Consider the following 20,934-nt stretch of genomic DNA (forward strand, 5'->3'; position numbering starts at 1 on the left):
GAGTCTGCTCTGTGCTGGTAGTCGCCTACTGGGAGCCCGCACCCTCTGTTTGCTTTAGCAACATGGTTTCCTGGTTCGCTTCACTTGGAGGTGGAGTGTTCAGGTGTTTTTTTTCCGGGCACCTGACCCTGAAAGCGACTTGCTTTTTCATGAGCCAGGTCATGCCCTGTCACCAGATGCAAATTCTGCGCAAATGAGGGAACGGCGAGGTTAGATTCACCTGTGCCCATAGGTGCTAGGACCAGTGGTGCTGGGGGTGCAGCCGCACCCCCTGGTTTGAAGTGGTTTCCATCATATGCAGGGGTTACAGTTTGGTTCAATGGCGCTCAGCATCCCCACTATACAAATTGTTCCAGAGCCCCCGCCTGTGCCCTGTCCCTTTAAGGACTGAAGGTCGGCTGAGGGGGGCTTGTAGTACTTTGAAAGGACACACGGCAGGACAGGACAGCAATGGGGTTTTTTGGTTACTAAGTTTAATCAAACGCCAGGCTTAAAACCATCCCTGCTCTGGGTGGAGCACCAACACCTCGCTCAGGGCCATCCTGAGCCACCCCCCCAGGCAAATTTCCTTTACAAAGGACTGAATGAAGAGGGGGAGGAGTGAGAGCCCTGCTCCATGCAGCACTAACAAGCCCTGGGGTGCATTTCTGGACACATCAGTATCCCAGTATGTGCCCAGCGTGGCCAGTTACGAGTGACTGCAGCAGCAGTGTGGGAGCCAGGAGACCTGGGTGCTTACCCCAATTCTGCTACCAAGGCCAGGTCTATGCTAGACACTACTGCTGGTCTAATAATGTCCGGAATCTGGTATTTTGGTGACTTTTTTTATATTGGCAAAAGCCCAATAGGGCTTATTTTGCTGTGTATGCTACAGCAGCTCAAGCACTTTTGCGGGCGTATAAAAGCTGTGTCCGCTTTGCTGGTCCTTTTCTGACGTAGACAAGACAGCTCGCTGGGTGACCTCAGGCCTCAGTTTCCCCCTCTTTAGAATGTCTTGAGCTCCTCAGGAGGGCTGGTTGAAAATTTTAGGTCAAGTCTTTTCTTCTCTGGAAAATTGGGTCTTTGACTCCACACAAATTTTCCCAGCCCGGATCAGTGTTCCTTGACACTGGGACACTGAAACACATTGGCAGTTTTCAGCTGGGAATTATTTGGTTTTCAAAGGGTTTGGCTGAATATTTTCGGTTTGGGGCAGTTTTCAGCTGAATATTTTCCATGCTCAGTTGCCAAAAAATCCCCACAGGTTTGGTTTTCAAGTATTTTTCAACAAAAAAGTTTGAAAAATTCCACAGGGAATACAAACAAACACACCCACACACGCCATATTTTCTGACCAGCTCTTGTCCTTGGATAAAAGGAGCGACGTTCATGCAAAATATTAGAAGGAGTGCAGAGAAACTCATTAAAGGAACTGAAGGGACCAACTTATGGGGAAAGATTAGATCTGAGACCATGCCTCTACCACAGTCTTCTGGCAGCACAGCTATGTTGGGGTGATCTCCACCCCGAAAGCTGTGCCAGCAGAAGTGCCTGGTGTAGACGCACCTACCCTGGCAAACCTCTGCTTTCACTGGTCTAGCTGGTTTCACTTGGAGGGGGGTGGGGTGGAATAAGTGATGCCAGCAGAAACGCAGCTTTGCTGCTATAAGTCGCATCCACACTGGGGTACATTGGTGGTACGGTATGCTGGTATAGCCATGCCAGCAAAACCTGGCTAGTGTGGACGTGGCTTGAGCCTGGACAAGCACTGAAGGGAGTTGATGAGACTCAGGTACTTGGCGAAGACCCACCCGAAAAGATTGTGCTGTTGGCTGACGGTTAAAGGGGAGGCAACCCGAGAGCCACCTTCCTGTGTCTGCAGGGGCTAAACAGCCAGGAGAGAGCGGTGGGATAAAGCCGAGTGATGGAAGCCTGTGGTTGAACATCATGTAGATTTCCAAGATGGGAGAGCCAGCGAAGAGGGGGGGATGCCCTGGTTAACCAGGACAAAGCAGGGAAGAGGCCTGCGCTGAGCAGGGCAAGGAGGGGTGGGGGCTTATTAAATAATTTGTGCTGTTTCCATCTCGACTGTCTTTTTAAAAGGGGACATGGAGGAGTATGAGAGCCCCGGACAAAGTGCATGTGTGACACTGGCTTGGTACCCTTTATTCCAGTCACTTCATTACCCAGCCGTAGGGCAATGCCTCCGACAGATGCTGCAGGCAGCTGTGGCTTCTCCATTCACAGGGGTCGAGATCCTCAGCTGGCGTCACTCAGCACGGCGGCAGTTAAGTCAACGTTACTCTGATCCACGCCAGCTGAGGATCTGGCCCCGCGTTTGCCCTCTGTTTCCGTGTGAGTCATTGATCAGGCTGCCGCAAACACCCACGTCAACGTTACAAAGCTGCCAGTAACGGCTTGTCGCTCCGCCGAAGGTATTAGCAGAAGCGGCCTTACAGCGCCACGTCCACACCCCACCCCAGCTCTCCCCTGCCCGGCCCTGCCTGCTCCCTTCCCCCCCACACCCGCAAGCAGGGCAGTCCTTATTCCGCACCCTAAAGGGGAGCTCAGCTTCCTGTCCCACGGCGGGTGCCGAGCCCCGGGGAACCCGGCCCCGAGTGCGGGCGCCCAGCCCCGGGGAACCCGGCCCTGCCTGCTCCCTTCCCCCCCACACCCGCAAGCAGGGCAGTCCTTATTCCGCACCCTAAAGGGGAGCTCAGCTTCCTGCCCCACGGCGGGTGCTGAGCCCGGGGGAACCCGGCCCCGAGTGCGGGCGCCCAGCCCCGGGGAACCCGGCCCTGACTGCGGGTGCTGAGCCCGGGGGAACCCGGCCCCGAGTGCGGGCGCCCAGCCCCGGGGAACCCGGCCCTGACTGCGGGTGCTGAGCTCGGGGGAAGCCGGTGCTCAGATCTTTTGGGGACCTGTCCCCCGGGGCTCTTTCTGGGGTGCTCCATGAGTGCGGAAGCTGCAGGGCACTGCTCGCAAAGCTGGCGGCAGCCTGTAGCCAACCAGTGAGCCCAGCCTGGGGACTTTCCCCCCAGGTGTTTACAGACATCACTTCCCCAGTGCCCCTCATGACTGAAAGCTGTTGTTACAGCGAGAGCTGTTCCTTGCACAAGTTCCTCATTCCCACAGCTGATGACAATCGGCGCTACACACGGCATCTCCCAGGGCTGCTAGCACCACTTTCATGCTTCTGGCCCTCAGGCAATCTGCAGTCACCGCTCCACACCTACTGAGGGCTTTCCCCCCTCTATTTCCTCTTTCTCCTATTCAGACCCTGTAACACACAAAGTGAGATGCATTTGACACTCAGCCCATCAAGGTCATTGGTGGAGGTCACACAGAACCAAAGCGTCTGAATTGCCGGGACATTTGGGTCTGGAAGCTGCTCCTCGCTTTGTGGCTGACCCGTGGCTACTGAATGGACTGAAAAGCCAATTTCCCACCATTCTGGAACTTTGGGGAATGTTCAGAACCTGCTGCAATTCAGATGGGGAAACTGAGGCACAAAGCAGCGAAGTGACTCGCCCAAGGTCATGCAGTGAGTCAGTGACAGACCTGGGAATAGAACCCAGGAGTCCTGTCCTCCACTTTACTGCTCTAGCCCATGGAAAACAACCTTCCCTCCTTTTAAGGCCTCTCAGGTTCCTCATTGTAAGCACAAAATAATAGGTACCCATAACAAAGAGCTGTGTTTATGTTTGCATGTATCCAGGGCATAAGGTACGGCCCTTGGACAGGACAGATCTTCTCACTCCTTAAGAATTCTTCCTCGTTATGGTCACACCCTTCATGGCATTTCTAGAGCAGTGTCTGGCCCTGGCTCTGTCACCAAAGTGGGCCAGTATCAGTCTCTTTAATGTACAGCTAAGGAAACTGAGGCAGGGAGCAGTTGAGGGCAGCATTTTCAAGTGGCCTCAGATTTTGGGATCTTATTTTTTAGGGTGTCCCTCCTCAGGTGTGACTGTCAGAGGTGCTGAGTGCCCTCAGCTCCCAATAGAAGGTCAGGGGGACTGGGGCGGGTGCTCAGCCCCTCTGCAGATCAGGACCAAGATGTCATAAGGCGGTTACCAAAAACGGAGGCTCTCCAAATCAATGGCCACTTAGGATCAAATTGTCCTGTGGATTTGCTCGGGGTCACACAGCAAGTAGGACCCAGACCGACTGCAACCACACCTGCCATCCTGTTTGTATCAGTTGCAACGGAAAGAAGAATCATAAGCACCTGGAGTTGGACTTGTTCTCTGGATGCTGGAGTTTGGTACAGACTTGGGCCCCAGCCAGGAAGAAGAGAGTACCAGGGTCCAGAAAAATGAGAACCGACCGGGATGAGGAGCTGCAGTTCCTCTGTCTGCCCTCAGAGCGTCTCTCTCACTCTTCCTTTCACTCTCCCAGCTCTTTCTCGGAGTTAGCCGTCTGATTTCTCAGAAGGAAGCAGTGATTTGGGGATGCCTTCATTTTCTGGGTGGTCACCAAGGGCAGCCTGGTTTTCTGAACCTTCTCCCTTTCAGATGTCCCAAGTTGGGCCCCCACAAACGGATGCACCAAAATCACTAGTTCTGTTAATCTGCGGCCACAATAAATGCTCCCTTTTCAGACCCGACAGGCGGGGCCAGGAGACCCAGGGCAAATGAAGCAGCATAGTCCCGTGTTTTCTCTCTGCCCTTACCTCCCTGAAATAACCAATGCAACAAAACCCAGACAGGCTGCGTGTTAGCAGCACTGCAAAGGATGGCGTAGGGCTGGCAGAATTCGTTGGGGGAGCAGCCCTTGGCTCCACACTCAGTTCTCTCCTGAGCAACAAAGCCGAGGGCCCTGGGCACAACTTCCTGGGGGAGGTAAGATGCCCCGGCTGTAGCAGACAGGTGGAATAGGGGATGGAGGATGAAGGGGGCTGAGAGTTGTATTTTTGCATTGTTTGGACCAGGTGGAAAGGACTCAGTTTGGTTACTGTGAATCCTGGACTTCAGATTTCTTTACCATGGGTGGTAGAAAGAGAGAGCCCGAGACATGAGGCCTGCTGTAAGGCTTAAGGTCTGAACTCAAGTCAGGCCCTGCTGAGATAAAGCAAAGTGAGCAAGAGCATAGGCGCCGACTCCGTGGGGGCTCCAGGGCCGGAGCACCCACAGGGGAAAATAGTGGGTGCTCAGCACCCACCAGCCACCCATTGATCAGCTGTTCGGCGGGGGACAGGAGGCACTGGGGGAGAGGGCAGAGCGCAGCATGCGGGGGAAGGGAGGCTCCGGCTCTCTCAGCCCCGGTCCCTGGCAGCAGGGCCTCCCTCTCCGCCCTGGCATGTTTCCAGCTCATTGGTCCCCTGGCCCCGGCAGCCGAGCGCAAGCAGGGAGCAGGCCGCCACTCAGGCAGGCTCTCTCAGGCAGAAGCCGCTCTGTCCCGCTCCCCGCCCGGCAGCCAGGAGTCGGACGAACATGCAGATAGCAGCTCCCTGGACATACACCCCCAGAACGCTGTTTTATTTCTACGCAGCTCTGAAAGCACTCGTTTGACGCTAACCTGATCATAGGGCAGAGTCAAGAGAGCTTTGATCAGATTTGGTAGATGTGCGGCATGCTTCTCCTGTGAACCTCTTTTGTTCAACACAAACACTTGCCTCCACCACACAATGAACTCAAACAACAGTCTGCCTGAAATGCATTCCCCTCATAGACTTTATGGCCTCAAGGGACCATCATGATCCTCTCCTCTAACCTCCTGCACATCTGCAGGTCACAGAATCTCGTCCACCCACTCCAGCAATAGGCCCAGAACCTCTGGCTGAGTTACTGAAAGGCCTCAAATCTTCATTTAAAGACTGCAAGTTACAGAGAATCCACCCTTTACTCTAGTTCAAACCAGCAAGTGACCCACGCCCCATGCTGCAGAGGAAGGCAAAAAAAACCCACCCAGGGTCTCCACCAATCTGACCGGGGGAACCCCAAATAGGACGATCAGTTGACCCTGAGCATATTGGCAAGACTTACCAGGCAGCCACCTGAGAAAGAATGCTCTGTAGTAACTCAACACCCTCACCATCTAGTGCCCAGCCATTGGAGATATTTGCTAACAGCAGTTGCAGGTGGGCCATATGCCATTGTAGGCAACCTCATTCTACCATCCTCTCCACTCATGGCAGACCTTCTTTTTTCCTTCTGAGGAGACCAACGTGGGAAACTTCATCTCAGGATGCAGCATCCCTAAATCCCGTACAATTTGGTCCTGCAGTGGAAGCTTCTCCAACAACTTATTGCAGGCTGCAACTTGGAATTTTTTCACCCCACTATGAAACCTTGTCCATGGAAGAGGATCCAGATCAGGGTTGGCTGACAGGGAGATTTTAGTCTTGGTGCTTTCCATCTTCCTTCTGGAGGTTTTGGTCCCTGAAGTCCAGAGAGGAAATATCAGCAGCACTGGTTACTACTGCCTCTAACACCACAGATCTGTTCAGGAGATTCCTGAGAAGACACATGCTCTCCTCCCATTCAAAGGCCCCCCTGGAATCTTCCACCGAAAAGAAGATGCCACTACACCATTCAGGGCATGCTCCTAAAAGAGACCATTTCAGCATCTTTTAAGTAACAAGCAACATGCTGAACTCTGCCTTGCTTCGCCACTTCAGAACTGCTGTTGTAATGTGCGAGAACGGGCTTCCCTTGGATATTGCATCTTTACAGCGGGTTGAAGAGTTAGCCATCTAGTTCCATCATGTTTGACGAGTATCAGTAGTGGAGCTGAGCTGTCCTTGATCATATTCTTCTTTTCCTTGTGCACGTCCATTGAAAAAATAGAAGATACCAACTAACATGCCTTCCATTGGTTTGGGGGTGGCTGTGACAGCAGCTTTAGCAATCAAGTTTCAGAGTAGCAGCCGTGTTAGTCTATATTCGCAAAAAGAACAGGAGAACTAGTGGCACCTTAGAGACTAACCAATTTATTTGAGCATAAGCTTTCGTGAGCTACAGCTCACTTCATCGGATGCATTCAGTGGAAAATACAGGGGGGAGATTTATATACACACAGAACATGAAAAAATGGATGTTACCATACACACTGTTATTACCAGCAGGAGAGTGAGTTTGTGTGTGTATGGGGGTGGGGGGGATGTGAGAAAACCTGGATTTGTGCTGGAAATGGCCCACCTTGATTATCATGCACATTGTAGGGAGAATGGTCACTTTGGATGAGCTATTACCAGCAGGATAGTGAGTTTGTGTGTGTGGTTTTTGGGAGGGGGGTGAGGGGGTGAGAGAACCTGGATTTGTGCAGGAAATGGCCCAACTTGATTATCATGCACATTGTGTAAAGAGTTGTCACTTTGGATGGGCTATCACCAGCAGGAGAGTGAATTTGTGTGGGTGGGGGTGGAGGGTGAGAAAACCTGGATTTGTGCTGGAAATGGCCCAACCTGATGATCACTTTAGATAAGCTATTACCAGCAGGACAGTGGGGTGGGAGGAGGTATTGTTTCATATTCTCTGTGTATATATAAAGTCTGCTGCAGTTTCCACGGTATGCATCCGATGAAGTGAGCTGTAGCTCACGAAAGCTCATGCTCAAATAAATTGGTTAGTCTCTAAGGTGCCACAAGTACTCCTTTTCTTTTTGCGAATACAGACTAACACGGCTGTTACTCTGAAACCATACACACTGTATATCACTCTCCTTACAGTGTGTATGATAACACCCATTGTTTCATGTTCTGTGTGTATATAAATCTCCCCCCTGTATTTTCCACTGAATGCATCCGATGAAGTGAGCTGTAGCTCACAAAAGCTTATGCTCAGATAAATTGGTTCGTCTCTAAGGTGTCACTAGTACTCCTGTTCTTTTAGCAATCAAGTGGCACGTGTGAGACACACACGGAAAGCAACATACAGCGGCGGATGTTTCCTTTACTCTGTTTACAACAACAGTGTTCTTGCCAACCATCTGATTTGTTGAGTCAGAAAATATTTCAATGGTATTTGCCCATGGAATACTGTACTCCACAAAAGCAGAGTTCAGTGATGAACACAGGGTCTTTGCATTTGGAATATTGCATTGCCAGGCAGTCATTTTTAACCCATCTAGCAACCTGATCAAAATACCAGATCATGTTGCAGACCTCGTTATTGGCATCATTACTTTCCCCCCTTATTACGGTGAAGGTCCTGACCTGGCATGGTTCACAGCTGACTTTGTGAGATGATATGCTGACGGCTCTTTGGTGACACAGGTTGCTTTTGTTCTTCCACAAGAAAACTCTCATGCAATGTCGGAGTCTGAGAACACGACCTTTACCAGCTTGGTGAAATGATCAGCAAAGCGAACGGGAATTGCTTGGCAAAACGTTAATTCAGCAACAGTAACCTTTTTGCTGAATGACTGTGTCTCTGGAGTAAAAGAGGAATTTATGTTCTGCTCTGCAGATCCTGAAGCTGCACTGCTGTTAGGTTTTGCAGTTGCAAGCTGTTCCTTCAAACCACTGGAGCCAGAATTGCCAATGCAGGTATCTTCATGGCAGCTGTACAATAGGCATGCTCCTCAGAACCCCTGCTTTGTCTTACAGAATAGATTTCACTGCATTTTGCAGTGCTACGTACGATGCTTTTCAGCACTTGGAGAAGCCATAGTCTTCTGCTGTGTGTGCAGCGATACTGATCCCAGGTGTATGCTGGATGGAATCAAACATTTAAGGAGAATGATAATGGAGAAGATGCAAAATTGTTAAGACTTTGTTTTATTAGGGCAAGTGCTAAATAGCAGAAGACTCACTTCAATATAATTGTAATGCTTCCCTCAGTGGTATCTCATTTTTAGGATGGATGTCCCATCAAAAGTATCCCTTCAAAAATGGAGAGATGGGGTAGAGCGAACGAAGGGTGGGAGGGAGTACTTACATTAAGATCGGGAATACAGTATCCACAAGCACTCAATGGCATGTAATCAAGTTCAAATATGATGGAAAGACCCAATTCACACATATTGAGGAATATGCTGTACATGGACTATAAAACGGAGCGGGAAAATGAACAGTGAACATCCAAGAAACAAACAGCACTCTCTTTCTGTATCAAGTTTTCCAATTATTTCTCAATAAAGATTTACATTGGTGCAAAGATCTTGATATGCAAGGATATCTATTCAAACGCAACCACCTTGCAAAGCTTCCTATACTTCAGCGCAGTCATTATAATAGCTAAATATTATTTTAACTAATCAGAAAAGTAGGACTTGTGGCATCTTAGAGATTAACAAATTTGAGCATAAGCTTTTGTGAGCGACAGCTCACTTCATCGGATGCATTCAGTGGAAAACTAATCAATTGTCACATTCAAATGATTTCAAAAGTAATGTGAATGTACCTCATCAAGAACATTTTTATTAATTACTGTATAGATGGCATTTCCCTCCTGTTAAGAGCCATCATATTTTTGTAACTAGGGAGGTGTTCTGTTGGAGGGGAAAAGGGAACACACCTGAACATGTGGAGGTTGTGTCCAGAAATGAGAGAGTTTGGGGAGGAAATTATTGAAGAGTTTCATTGTGTAACAAAATGCCGGCTTCCTAGAGATTCCCCTGACCTGCTTACTTCATGCTCCACAAAAGGATCTACATTTTAAATAGAACAACAAAGTAATTTCTTTACTATTGTTAGAGACAAGATAGGTGAGGTAATATTGGACCAACTTCTGTTGGTGAAGAGACAAGCTTTTGAGCTTACAGAGCTGAAGAAGAGCTCGCTGGAACCCAAAAAGTTGTCCCTTTCACCAAGAGAAGTTGGTCCAATAAACGATATTACCCCACTCACCTCGTCTCTCTCTTATCTTGGGACCAACATGGCTACAACAACACTGCAAACAATTTTCTGTTGTTAGCAGCTAGACTTTGAATTGCCATGACTGGAAAAATGGAACTCCACTTTCTACGGAATTGTGGTACTGTGACATATGGACTGTCCTTGTAATGGAAAAGTTTTCACACCATGTCCACGAGAGAAGCACCACAAATAGGTTCGGTATTTAGAAATTTGCTCACCCCTTTTTAATGTACCCAGAGGAAGACGGTTCCACCCTCCTACCCCCCAGCCAGAATCTTTAGCCAGGTTCATTGAATATTAATCCTGAATAAGTAATGTAAGATATAGTATGGTAACGTTTTTATTATGACTTAGAACTACATAAATATGCAGGAGCCAGAAATGAGGATACAGGCAGGGTTTTTTGTTTTTTGGGGGGGGGGTGTGTGAATCTCAATTAATTGCCCAAATGGTTAACAATCGTTCATTATTCTTTTATTCCTCCTTGTCGCCCCCCTACACTCCCCCCCCCCGCTCCTTCTTGGCTCCCCAGCAGAGGAAAAGAGCCCCAGGGCAGCGGGAGGCAGGAAGTGGGGATGCTGCTGGGACTGGGGCCCCAAATCCCGCTGCTGAGGCAGGCCCATAAGTACAGCAGGCCCGGAGATCCGTGTCCTCTGCCCTGGCAGTCCTGGGCCAAAGCAGGTTTCCATTATATCCAGGGGTTACGCTTTGGCTCAGTGGGGACCGGGGCTTCCCCCCGCCCGGCGCCAAATCGGGATTAGCCCGGGCGAGGGCGGGCAACTCTCACGTGTGCCATGTAACAAGTTACACAAGACAGTGTTGCAGGATTCAATGCTGCCCTTCCGGGTCCCCCCAGCCCCAGAGATCCCCCCCGACCCCGCTCCCACCCTTCCGGGGGGATCCCACCCTAGAGACCCCCCACCATTCTGGGTCCCCCCAGAAACCCCCCCACCCTTCCGTGCAGCCCCGCCCCAGAGATCCCCCCACCCTTCCGGGTCCCCCCAGCCCCAGAGACCTCCCCACCCCTCCGGGGGGCCCCGCCCTAGAGCTCTCCCCACCCTTCCGGGTCCCCTCAGAGACCCCCCCCACCCTTCCGGGGAGCCCCGCCCTGGAGATCCCCCCCCCGACCCCGTTCCCACCCTCCGCCCTAGAGATCCCCCCACCGTTCCGGGTCCCCCCAGCCCCAGAGACCTCCCCACCCCTCCGGGGGCCCCGCCCTAGAGATCCCTCCACCCTTCCGGGTACCCCCCGCCCTCCCGGGGGGGGCGCCCAAGAGATTCCCCCCGATCCTCCCCCCCCCTTCCGGGGGTTCCCGCCCCAGAGATTCCCCCACCCTCCCGGGGGGGGCGCCCTAGAGATCCCCCCGATCTCCCCCACCCTTCCGGGGGGTCCGCCCCAGAGATGCTGCCCCCTGCCTCGGGCTCCGCCCCAGCGGTCCCCGTCCACACCGTGGTTCTGGGGCCGCCTCCCAGGCTCCGCCCCGCTCGCTCCGCCCCGCGTTGTGTAAACGGGCCCGGAGCAGCCGCTGCAGCCGGCCGGGAAGCGGGTCTCCGGGGCCCCGGAGCCGCCGCACAGGTGAGGGGGTGGCGGGCGGGAGCTGTCCCCGGGCAGGCTGCGGGGCAAGGCGGGCTAGAGGGGGGCTCCGGGCTCCCCCGCACGCTCCCTGCCCCACAGGACGCAGGGGAGAGGGGAGCGGGTCCCTGCTCGTGCACAGACTCGAGATCGGGGGGACCCCCTGCCCCCCCCCCCCCCGCATCTGTCCCTACTGCCCTGTCCTGAGGCTGACCCAAAGCAGCCCCCGGGCCAGGGCTCACATGGGCAAATTCAGCCAAGGGGGCGATTCTGGCCCTCTGCCCATCCCAGGCTGCGCTGCTATACCCATGCCCACGGGCTCCCCAAGCCTCGGGACCTGCAGCAGCCCGCCGTGGGTCTCACTGCCCCAGCCTGGGCGCCCAGACCTGGCAGGGACGGGCACAGTCTAAATCAGTGAGAGTCGGGCAGGACTAAAGTATGAGTGTGAATTGAAAGCAGATTAACTAATCTGGATTAAGGCCCTGGGGGGAGGCTGTTCCAGAGAAAGGGCGGGCAGGAATAGTTCCTCCCTAGCAGCAACTCCAGAATCCCACCCCCGGTACACAAGCTCGGGCCTACCAGTCCCGGCTGCAGCATGGGGTGTGGAGTTTGTTCTAAAGATGAATTTTGTAGCAGGGGCTAGAGCTGCTCCAGTGTCCCCCACCCCAACCGCTCAAAAACCATCAGTTACACCCTCAAAAATTATGAAAGCAATTTAGAAATAATGAGACATGAAAGAAGCACATCGCTGGCGTTCTGGGACTATGCCTGCTGGGGTTGGAGACCCCAGAGCCCATCTTTTCAAGCTTTTCCCTGCAATCACAAAAGTTGGAAACTCCCCCCTTTCTATTAATGCAAGCGGAGAGTCTCCCATAATCACATGACTCCAGAAGCTGGGACTTAAAAACAAACAAACATGCAGACTCCCAGGAGATAGCAAAAAGTCAGGAGTTCTCTGCAGCAGTTGCCAGGTCCCAGCCTGCTGCCTCTGGCCCCCAGGGGCCTTCTGTTGGGCTCGAGCCGGAGTGTAACATGCCACGAGCTGTAGGCTCTGCAGCTTTTACACCTATTGCAGTTGAGGGTGGCTGGGGGCCAGGGCTGTCTCTCATCAGGCAAGTTCAAGGTATGCAGCAGGGTTTTTTGTTTTTTTTCCCACCCATCGAATTTGTGAACTTTTACGTTCAATGGCGGGGCTGAGCAGCCACCTTTGGAGCTATGCAGGAGGAATCAGACTAGCGGCCGTGTTCCAACACAGAGGTGGCTGCCACTGCAGAGTGGGGAACTGATTCTTGCTGTGTACGGTTGATGAAGTGTTTTGGGATCGGAGTCTGTAAGGCGCTATAAGGAAGGTAAGGTATTAGATTCCTGTTGGGGGCACAGAACGCCTACTGGCAACTGCGAATAGCCCCCGAAGGCTTCAGGGAAACATACGAGCGATTGTCTCGACTGAGAAGTTCCAAGGAGAGGCCTACAAAGAGGTGTGTGTTTCTCTGCCCACAGATTGTTTCACGCCAACAAGCTGCTGCTGGGAAGGTTGGCTGGAGTCGGCTCCTCTGCAGCTGCCTGGTGTGGCTGCTGGAGACTGCATGGTGTGTCGGGGCTGTGCCCGCCCCATAGGACGGCAGCGAGCATGTCTCAGAAGAGCAGGAACCGGCGGGCACATGGCAGGGAGGACACCACGGCCAGTCCTGCTGGCTGTGGGGATACAGCGAGGACTAGAACTGCTGCGGTGCCCCGTGGTCAGCTGAAAGGCAAACGGAAGGTCCTGGCAGAGCCCAGTGGGGCGGAGGCGTTGACCGTGGCTAAGAGGAGGAGGAAGGAAGGGGAGGCGGTGGAGGGGGGAGGAGCTGGGAGCCTGGGGGAAGCCGTGCGGCAGGCGCGGCTGCGGGTTGCCCCCTCTGTGCAGGAGTTCAAGTACAACAAGAAGCGAGTGCGCCTGGTCTCAGAGAGCTCCGACCTCAAGGATGCCGCCAAGGGCGTTGTGTACTGGATGTCTCGAGACCAGAGGGTGCAAGGTACGATCCATGCTGGGACCAGGATGCAGCACGGGGGGCGTGAAAGTCTATGGGGAGTCAAAGCCCTTGTCCCCTCCCCCTTGCCCCTAGAGCAAGTTCTTGCAGTTGAGACCTTGATGGCGCCAGTTGAGATCCCTGGTCCCTCAACTGATGCAGACAGTGCTGGGCTCCCCATCCAGCATCATGGCCTAGTAGGATTCCTTTTGGGAAGCCCCCTCGGCAACGTTCATGGCTAGAGCATGTGATTTTTCTCTTTACCCGGGCACCAGTTCTCCGTGGGTTTTATTTTGGAGTTCGTGGCTTTAGCCGAACCTCCGCCCCCGTAGCTCAGCTCCCCCCAAGCCCTGAGCTAGGGGTGGGCTTGAGGAGAGATGGATTTGGCTTCGGCTTCGACTCTGCTAGGGGCTTTACACGGGTGGGTCAGTATCAATAGCTCCCTTTTACAGATGGGGAAACCGAGGCACATTCCGCTCATTTCGGTGCCTGCAAGACCGCTGTGAAGCCAAGGTCTCCTGGCTCCCAGTCCTGGGCCTGAGCCATGGGCTGAGCATTTGGCAGGGCTGCTCTGTAGTAATGCAAAGTGTCCATCGAATGCAGTCAGGTGCTCTCTCTCTCTCTCTCCAGATAACTGGGCTTTCCTGTACGCCCAGCGCCTGGCCCTGAAACAGCAGCTCCCTCTGCACGTCTGCTTCTGCCTGGTGCCCAAGTTCCTGGAGGCCACCATCCGTCACTTCGGCTTCATGCTGAGAGGCCTGCAGGAAGTGGCCGAGGTACCGGTTGCTTAGGAAATGCCATAGAGGGGAGGGTCAGAGCAGGGGCGGAGCGCTGGCCTAGGACACACAGTAATGGGGGCAGGCGTGCAGCTCTCAGCAATGTCACAGTGTGAGCGAAGGGCCCGATCCTGCCAAGATGCGGGATTTTTCCAGCGCTGTCTTCTCTCATGGGGGCAGAGGGGAGTTGAACTTGGAATCCGTTTCCCTTCTCCTGGCTCTACAGGGCTGCTCGCAGGCCCAACATCTCTGTGCAACACCAAGCGTTTGTCTGGAAAGCAAAGTCACGCCAATTGCAGGGACCCAGCCCGCCCTGGGATCTTTATAGCCTGTTACTGTAAGCAGAGATTAGCAAAGCCACCCAAGGAATTGGGTGCTGCAAGCGAATGACGTGGAGCACCCAACTCTTGGTTGGAGCCCAGCTGGGGTGGCGCTGGGCAGCTTGGCCTGGAGGAGCAGTTATAGAAACCAGGCTCTTTGCCCCATGTTCACAGAGCCTTTCCCTTCGTTCCAGGAGTGCCAGGAGCTGGACATCCCCTTCCACCTGCTCATCGGCTTTGCAAAGGATGTGCTGCCTGCCTTCGTGACGGACCGTGGCCTCGGCGGAGTGGTGACAGACTTCTCCCCGCTCCGCGTCCCCATGCAGTGGATGGAAGACGTCAAAGAGAGGCTCCCGGGAGATGTGCCGTTTGTACAGGTGGGGGTCTGGGCTGCGGGGGAGGGGGAGCGTGGGGCTGGGGTCTCTGTACATAGGCCGTTTCTCCATGCTGGCAGGTGATCGCAAGGCGGTGGTGTTAATAGCGGGGCTAACAGCTGGCTCCCAGCCCTTTAAATAGGGGGCTGAGAGGCAGAATGAAAGCGTCGAGAGCTGGTCGCTGCAGATTGAACAGCGGGGTGCTGCTGTGGCCCCAAGATCAGCTTTAGAGAAGGTTGGGGACTGGGGTGGAACTCAAGCAGGTAATTGGCAGCAGGGCGGGGAACTCGTTCTGACGCATGGAAGGTTTTTGAGCGTGTAAGTGTATCTTGGACGGAGTCAGAAGTTTGGGGGCAGGGAGGGAGTTGGAGGGAGGGGGGAGTGAATGAGATTATACCGGGGCCATCCCCCTTCATGGGGACATGCGGCCACTGCCCAGAGCTGGTGACTGCAGGCGTAGGGAGTAATGCCTTACAAGTACTGTTCCAGGGAGAAATTCCCCCTCACCTCAAATGCCCCATTCGTATTCCCCACGAGAATCAATCTGGGACTGAGCAGGTTCCTGGCAGACGTCTGGGCCAAGAGAGAAACACGCAAGGCCCTTTGGGGTGGGGTCAGCTCTGCTGAATTCAGCACCTGTTTTTTTTGTTAAAAGAGATTCTTTTTAAATTAAAAAAAAAAATCACCGGCCGAGCTGTTATGCAGCTGAGCTCCATCTTCCCCAGACCATGGTGTGTGGAGCCCTGGCTGGATCCAAGTGGGCATCTCCTCCTGCTCCTAGACTGGCCTGATTCTAGTCACTTTCATTTCCAGGCCCCACAGCCCAGCACCAGACTGCAGGGAAAGGTTAGCTTGATCGCGGGCAGGGAGGGGGAGTTGAAATTAAAAACAAAGCCATGGGAAGGTTTGGGTGGATCTAGGGCTCGGTCAGAGTGTGGGTGGGGGGGCGTCATGTTTCTCATGCCCTGTGCAGCCTGCCTATTCCCAGCTCGCCGGCTGCTTTCCAGGTTGATGCTCACAACATTGTCCCGTGCTGGGTTACCTCAGACAAGCAGGAGTACGGAGCCAGGACAATTCGACGGAAGATCCACGATCGGCTCCCCGAGTTCCTCACGGAATTCCCTCCCGTCATCAAGCACCCGTTCCCGCCCACAGCCCCGGCAGAGGTAACGTCTGGAGTCCTTTAGCCGCACGTCCCAGGCGGCTCCCAGCAGAGCATCCCAAACACTAGCTAAGCTTCAAACCCCACTGGAAGGTGGGCGTGATGTCCATTTTACAATGGGGGGGAAGGGAAATTGAGGCTGTGGGGTGAAGTCACACAAAGGCAGTGGCGGAGCTGGGAACAGATCAGAAATCCCAATTTCCAATTCCCTGGTGCAGTAGGGTTTAAAGGAACCTTAGTTTCACCAAAAGCAGATGGAGTATCAGCAAGCTATGGCCAGGGTGTATTTAGTAATGGGGAGGGCAGGGTAGGATCTGTCTGATCCAAAGCAGCCATCAGAACCGGCCCTGTCTGCCGTAGCATCCTGGGCAGGGCGGGAACATCTGCAGCTTGGCTAAAGCCTCCTTGCGATTGTGCAGCCCATAGACTGGAGCGCCTGCCATGCCAGCCTGCAGGTGGACTGCTCGGTGAAGGAGGTGAGGTGGGCGACGCCGGGGACGGCCGCGGGGCTGGCCATGCTGGAGTCGTTCATAGGTGAGCGGCTGAAATCCTTCGGTACCGACCGGAACAACCCGACCAGGGCAGCGCTCAGCAACCTCTCGCCGTGGTTCCACTTTGGTGAGTGGCCCCTGGAAACCCACGTAGCTCTGAAGGGCAACAGGCTTGACTGATCTAGGTAATTACCCCTTCCGGGCACAGTATGGCCTCTGGAGGGAGGTAAGTGGCCCGGGCCAAGGAGAGATGGCTAGTGAGGGGCTGTAACTCCTGTAGGTTTACTTCAGTCCCTTTCCTCACCTTGGTGACTGTCCCCTGATGGGTTAAGAACGGTATCCGGGCTGCCGGAGGGAAGAGCATTGGTCCAGGTTTCTCCCTCGGGGCTGATTGAGTTGGTCTCTGAGCCCCATGGCAGCTTGGGGGGTACAAAGGCCTGGCTGCTGGTGTTTCATGCTGCACTGAGGTTAGCTGTAGATATTTATATGAACTGGATCAATCCCAGCGGAGGAAACACCGTGCACCTGAACGGGGATGGGTACTGGGGCTGCGCCAGCTAATCCTATGCTGCTCTGGCGTTCGATCCCACGTGCTCAGGCCAGGCCGGCAGCACGCCAGCTCCCGTGGGAGCCGGAGAGTACAGGGCTCGGCGGCCGAACGCCCTCTCTGCTTCCCCGTCTCTTCTCCCCGCCCCGTTCCCGGACAGGCCAGGTCTCCGTCCAGCGGGCCATCCTGGAGGTGCAGAAATACCGCAGTCAGCACAAGGAGTCGGTGGATGGGTTCACCGAGGAGGCCGTGGTCCGGAGGGAGCTGGCCGACAACTTCTGCTACTACAACAGAAACTACGACAAGGTGGAAGGTAACGCGTGGCCCGCGCCCTGGGGGAGCGACAGCCTGTGGTACTCGCTGTGCGCGAGAGCCCGCTGGTGCGTGGGGAGTGACTGGGCGGGGGGGAAGCTAGTCCTGCCTCTGCCCAGACCTGCTGGCAGGATTGGAGCCTCCAGCCCAGCGGCTCCATCACCCAGCGGCAGAGTCCCTGTCTTCGGGAGCCTGGCTCCCCCGGCTACGTGCTCTCCAGTCCGACCGTTATGTTTTGAAGGTGCGTACGACTGGGCCAAAACCACCCTGAAGCTCCACGCCCGAGACAAGAGGTCTCACCTCTACGAGCTGAAGCAGCTGGAGGAGGGGAAGACGCACGACCCGCTCTGGAACGCTGCCCAGGTACCAACCAGCCTGAGCTTCTGCCTCCCCTCCTGGATCCATTGGGTGTTAGCACCGAGCACCCAAAACAGCCCAGTCCTGGTGGGTTCCCATAACAGAGCCGGCCATAGAGCACACCTGCTTCTCTGCACCCCTGGCCAGCGTGTGCCCTTTGAATATGGGTTACAGCAGATATTCCCCAGCCAAGTACGCAGGGCAGAGAGCTCCAGCGGCCAGGTGGGGCCTGCAGGCCAGAGCTTGGCTCTCTCCATTGAGGGAGACTGTGAGGAAGGTAGCCATAAAACTCCTAGGTAGATGGGAAACTGAGGCCGAGGCCAGGTCCAGGCAGGCCCCGCCCCTCACTCTTCACCCCAGATTCCACACAGGTGTGTCTTGTTCTTACCTCCCTCCTCTCCCCCGCCGAGCAGCCTGGGTTCTCCTGCTGGAGCGAGGTTGCGGCTCTCATGTTGGGCTCTCCCCCTCCCTGCAGCTCCAGATGGTTCACGAGGGGAAGATGCACGGGTTCCTACGCATGTACTGGGCCAAGAAAATCCTGGAGTGGACCCGCTCCCCCGAGGAGGCCCTGAAGTTTGCCATCTACCTCAACGATCGCTATGAGCTGGACGGCCGGGATCCCAATGGCTACGTAGGTTAGTGACTAGCACATGGGAGTGAGAAACCCTTGAGAGCTTGGGGAGGGGGATCCTGTCTGCTTGGCTGTGAGGGGGCTGCCAAGGTCCCCTTACACAGGTTAAAGGGCCCCCAGTTGCCCCCACATAGCCTGTCCAGCTCCCTCTCCCTCATACAGCCCCCACCCCTGTATCCCTCCCTTGCCAGGGCTTGTAGCAGGCTCCTGGGGCCTGTGAAGAGGTGCAGGAGGCTACAGGAGGCCTGACTGTGGGTTCTGTGCCTGGCAGGCTGCATGTGGTCCATCTGCGGGATCCACGACCAGGGCTGGGCCGAGCGGGCCGTGTTTGGGAAGATCCGCTACATGAACTACGCCGGCTGCAAGAGGAAATTCGACGTGGGGCAGTTCGAGCGCAGATACGATCCCCGCAAACTGGGCCAGTAGCCCTGCCGGGGGCAACTCCTGCTGAAAGCAGGATGGCTGGTGCTTGTGGGGGGTGGGGGGGTTCTATGCTGGGCCTTCCAACGTTTTCATTTCCCCTAAATACCATTGAAACCCCTGAGCCTCTGAGACGAGAGCCAGCAGGGACTCTGCTGCCCTTGCCAGGGTGCTGCTCAACCTCTTCCCTACAGGCCTCCAAGGCAGTGGTTTGGGCGTCATGCCGGGAGCTGGGGCAGCCAGCCCAAGGTTTTCCCGGGATGCCCACAGTTTTCTCTGGCACAGCCCCAGATGTGCCACCTCCCCCTACTAGCCGGGGACAGCTCAGCAATTATGGCAGCTATAAAAGCTATTTGATATTTCGAGGGGGGACAGGTTCGCCAACCACCCCAACTGCTGGGGGAGGAGAGACACTGTGCCTTTTCCAGTCTAGCCCTTGCATGCAGCAGGTAGACAGGCCTGGCTCTTAGAGCTGTGGGATGGAAAACAGCAGCATTTCACACGCTGGGCGTGTAGCTTAGCACTTCTGAACTGACTGCGTCTAGAACGAGTTGCTGGCTGACAGAGGCAGGGGGATCTCGGAGCAAATCCACCGCTGCTGGCAGGGTCTCAGATGGGAGCTCCCTGGCGAAACACACCGACTTCAACGGGCTGCGTTACCTCTAGGGGCTTTCCTACCCCACCACATGCAGACATGGAGGCTTGTCTTATCCCAGGCAGCAAGCGAGCAGGGTTTTCAGAGTGACTGTTAAAAGCCCAGTGACTTGCAGCAGGGTCTGTGTCGTAAACCTTACCACACCCAGCCCTGGTGTCTGTGTCATTCCTGCAGCAGTCAGCAGAGTTTCGATGGGATCAGAGGAAGACAAGAACTGGGGCTGCCCAGCCCTTGCCCTAAAGCTTAGCAAGCAGCAGCTCAGCTCAGCGCGACGGTCCACCAGCCTGGGGCTGCTCTGACTGCCCGAGATGCTCTAGGGAAGGGGATAGTCGGGCACCGCTGGCTACCCCCAGCCGTTAGTGCTGCACGAGGCCGTGAAACACAGAGGCCTAGACGCGGTCAGACCAGCACACGTTTGTTCACAAGCGTCGAGGTTGTGGCGTGTTACTACACGCTCTGCTTCGGTCCCGTTTTCAGAGCTCGCACCGTTACAAACGCAGGTCTTTGCATGTGTGCATCTACCCTGCCGTAGCGTTTCCCCCATCAGTGCTAACATTACCCAGAACACTAGGGGGCACTCTTGGGTCAAAGGTAAAGCCAAGAACATACCTATACAGCCTACCCTGAACTGCACAGCATCGGGCCAGGGGTTTAATCCAACTGGAATATTGACTTGCAGGTAAATTAGAACATCTCTTCCTGCATCGCTTGGCTTTCTGGGCTGGTCACCCATCCACATCGTAACCAGGCCTGATCCTGCTTAATAACACACCTACAAGTTGAACCTCTCTAATCCGGCATTCCCTGGTCCGGCAACATCCGTAGTCTGGCAGAGGGGCTGGAGCACCCCTGGTGAAAAATTAGTGGGTGTGGAGCATCCACTGGCACCAAGCTTCCCCCTCTGCCCCCCTCCTCCCTCCCACGCCTCTGTAGTCCCAGCCTCAGGTAGTGAGGGGCATGGACAGGGGTAAGGCTGGGACCATAGCTGGGGGTAGCTGTGGAACCCGGAGTGAAGCCCCATAGCCAGGACCCTGGGTTGGCAGCAGGGGGGCTGGTGACCAGGACCCTGGGCGAGGGGCTGGCGACCAGGACCTGGTGCCAGCATCGGAGCCCCTGGGTGGGGGGCCAGCAGCCAAGAGCCTGGGTGGCAGTGGGACCCCCGCGCAGGGGGCCATGCTGGGCGCAAAGCCTGGGGGTGCTGCAACACCCTCTGCACCCCTACTTCCCCCGCCGGCACTCTGCATTGACCTCCCGTGCTTCGGCAAATTCTCTGGTTCGGCACCGGTCAGGTCCTGAGGGTGCCAGACCAGAGAGGTTGAGCCTGTAGTTCCCTGGTTTCCAGCAGCAAGTTGGCCTCGGTTTTTTTTTTTACTTGTCCATCACTGTGTTTTTAAATTAAAGGAACACAAACAGCAGGTGAGCGGCACTCTGGGGAAGTCAGCACTGGTGCTTTCCTGGCTCTTATGAGCAAGATCTTTGTACTTCTTTCTTTCAGCCAGCTTTAATAAACTCCAGTACAGTTGCGGTCAA

General features: G+C 54.9%; 2 protein-coding genes across 3 annotated transcripts in view; one reads left to right on the forward strand and one right to left on the reverse strand.

Moving 5' to 3' along the window:
- The window catches only part of RUBCN (rubicon autophagy regulator), a 95,638-nt gene that overhangs the window by 7,889 nt on the left and 66,815 nt on the right, over positions 1-20,934 (reverse strand). The gene's annotated exons all lie outside the window — the stretch shown is intronic.
- Positions 11,276-20,934, forward strand: LOC144270176 (deoxyribodipyrimidine photo-lyase-like). 2 transcript variants are annotated; one of them, XM_077826467.1, is made up of 11 exons: positions 11,302-11,353; positions 12,552-12,699; positions 12,851-13,365; positions 13,990-14,135; positions 14,650-14,832; positions 15,837-15,995; positions 16,411-16,609; positions 17,190-17,342; positions 17,583-17,704; positions 18,174-18,333; positions 18,601-20,934. In XM_077826467.1, the coding sequence occupies exons 3-11, from the start codon at positions 12,981-12,983 to the stop codon at positions 18,753-18,755; spliced, it is 1,662 nt and encodes a 553-aa protein (XP_077682593.1). In that variant the 5' UTR covers positions 11,302-11,353; positions 12,552-12,699; positions 12,851-12,980; the 3' UTR covers positions 18,756-20,934. The 2 variants fall into 2 exon arrangements, with proteins under 2 accessions (XP_077682592.1, XP_077682593.1); XM_077826466.1 differs by lacking the exon at positions 12,552-12,699 and having other exon boundaries at positions 11,276-11,353.

Source organism: Eretmochelys imbricata, chromosome 9, assembly GCF_965152235.1.
Source record: "Eretmochelys imbricata isolate rEreImb1 chromosome 9, rEreImb1.hap1, whole genome shotgun sequence".
NCBI lineage: Eukaryota > Metazoa > Chordata > Testudines > Cheloniidae > Eretmochelys > Eretmochelys imbricata.

Coding starts and splice junctions, on each gene's coding strand:
- LOC144270176 (XM_077826466.1), top strand. CDS start 12,981: ATGTCTCAGAAGAGCAGGAACCGGCGGGCACATGGCAGGGAGGACACC. Junction 13,366..13,989: donor TCGAGACCAGAGGGTGCAAG/GTACGATCCATG, acceptor CTCTCTCTCCAG/ATAACTGGGCTTTCCTGTAC. Junction 17,705..18,173: donor CGCTCTGGAACGCTGCCCAG/GTACCAACCAGC, acceptor CCCTCCCTGCAG/CTCCAGATGGTTCACGAGGG.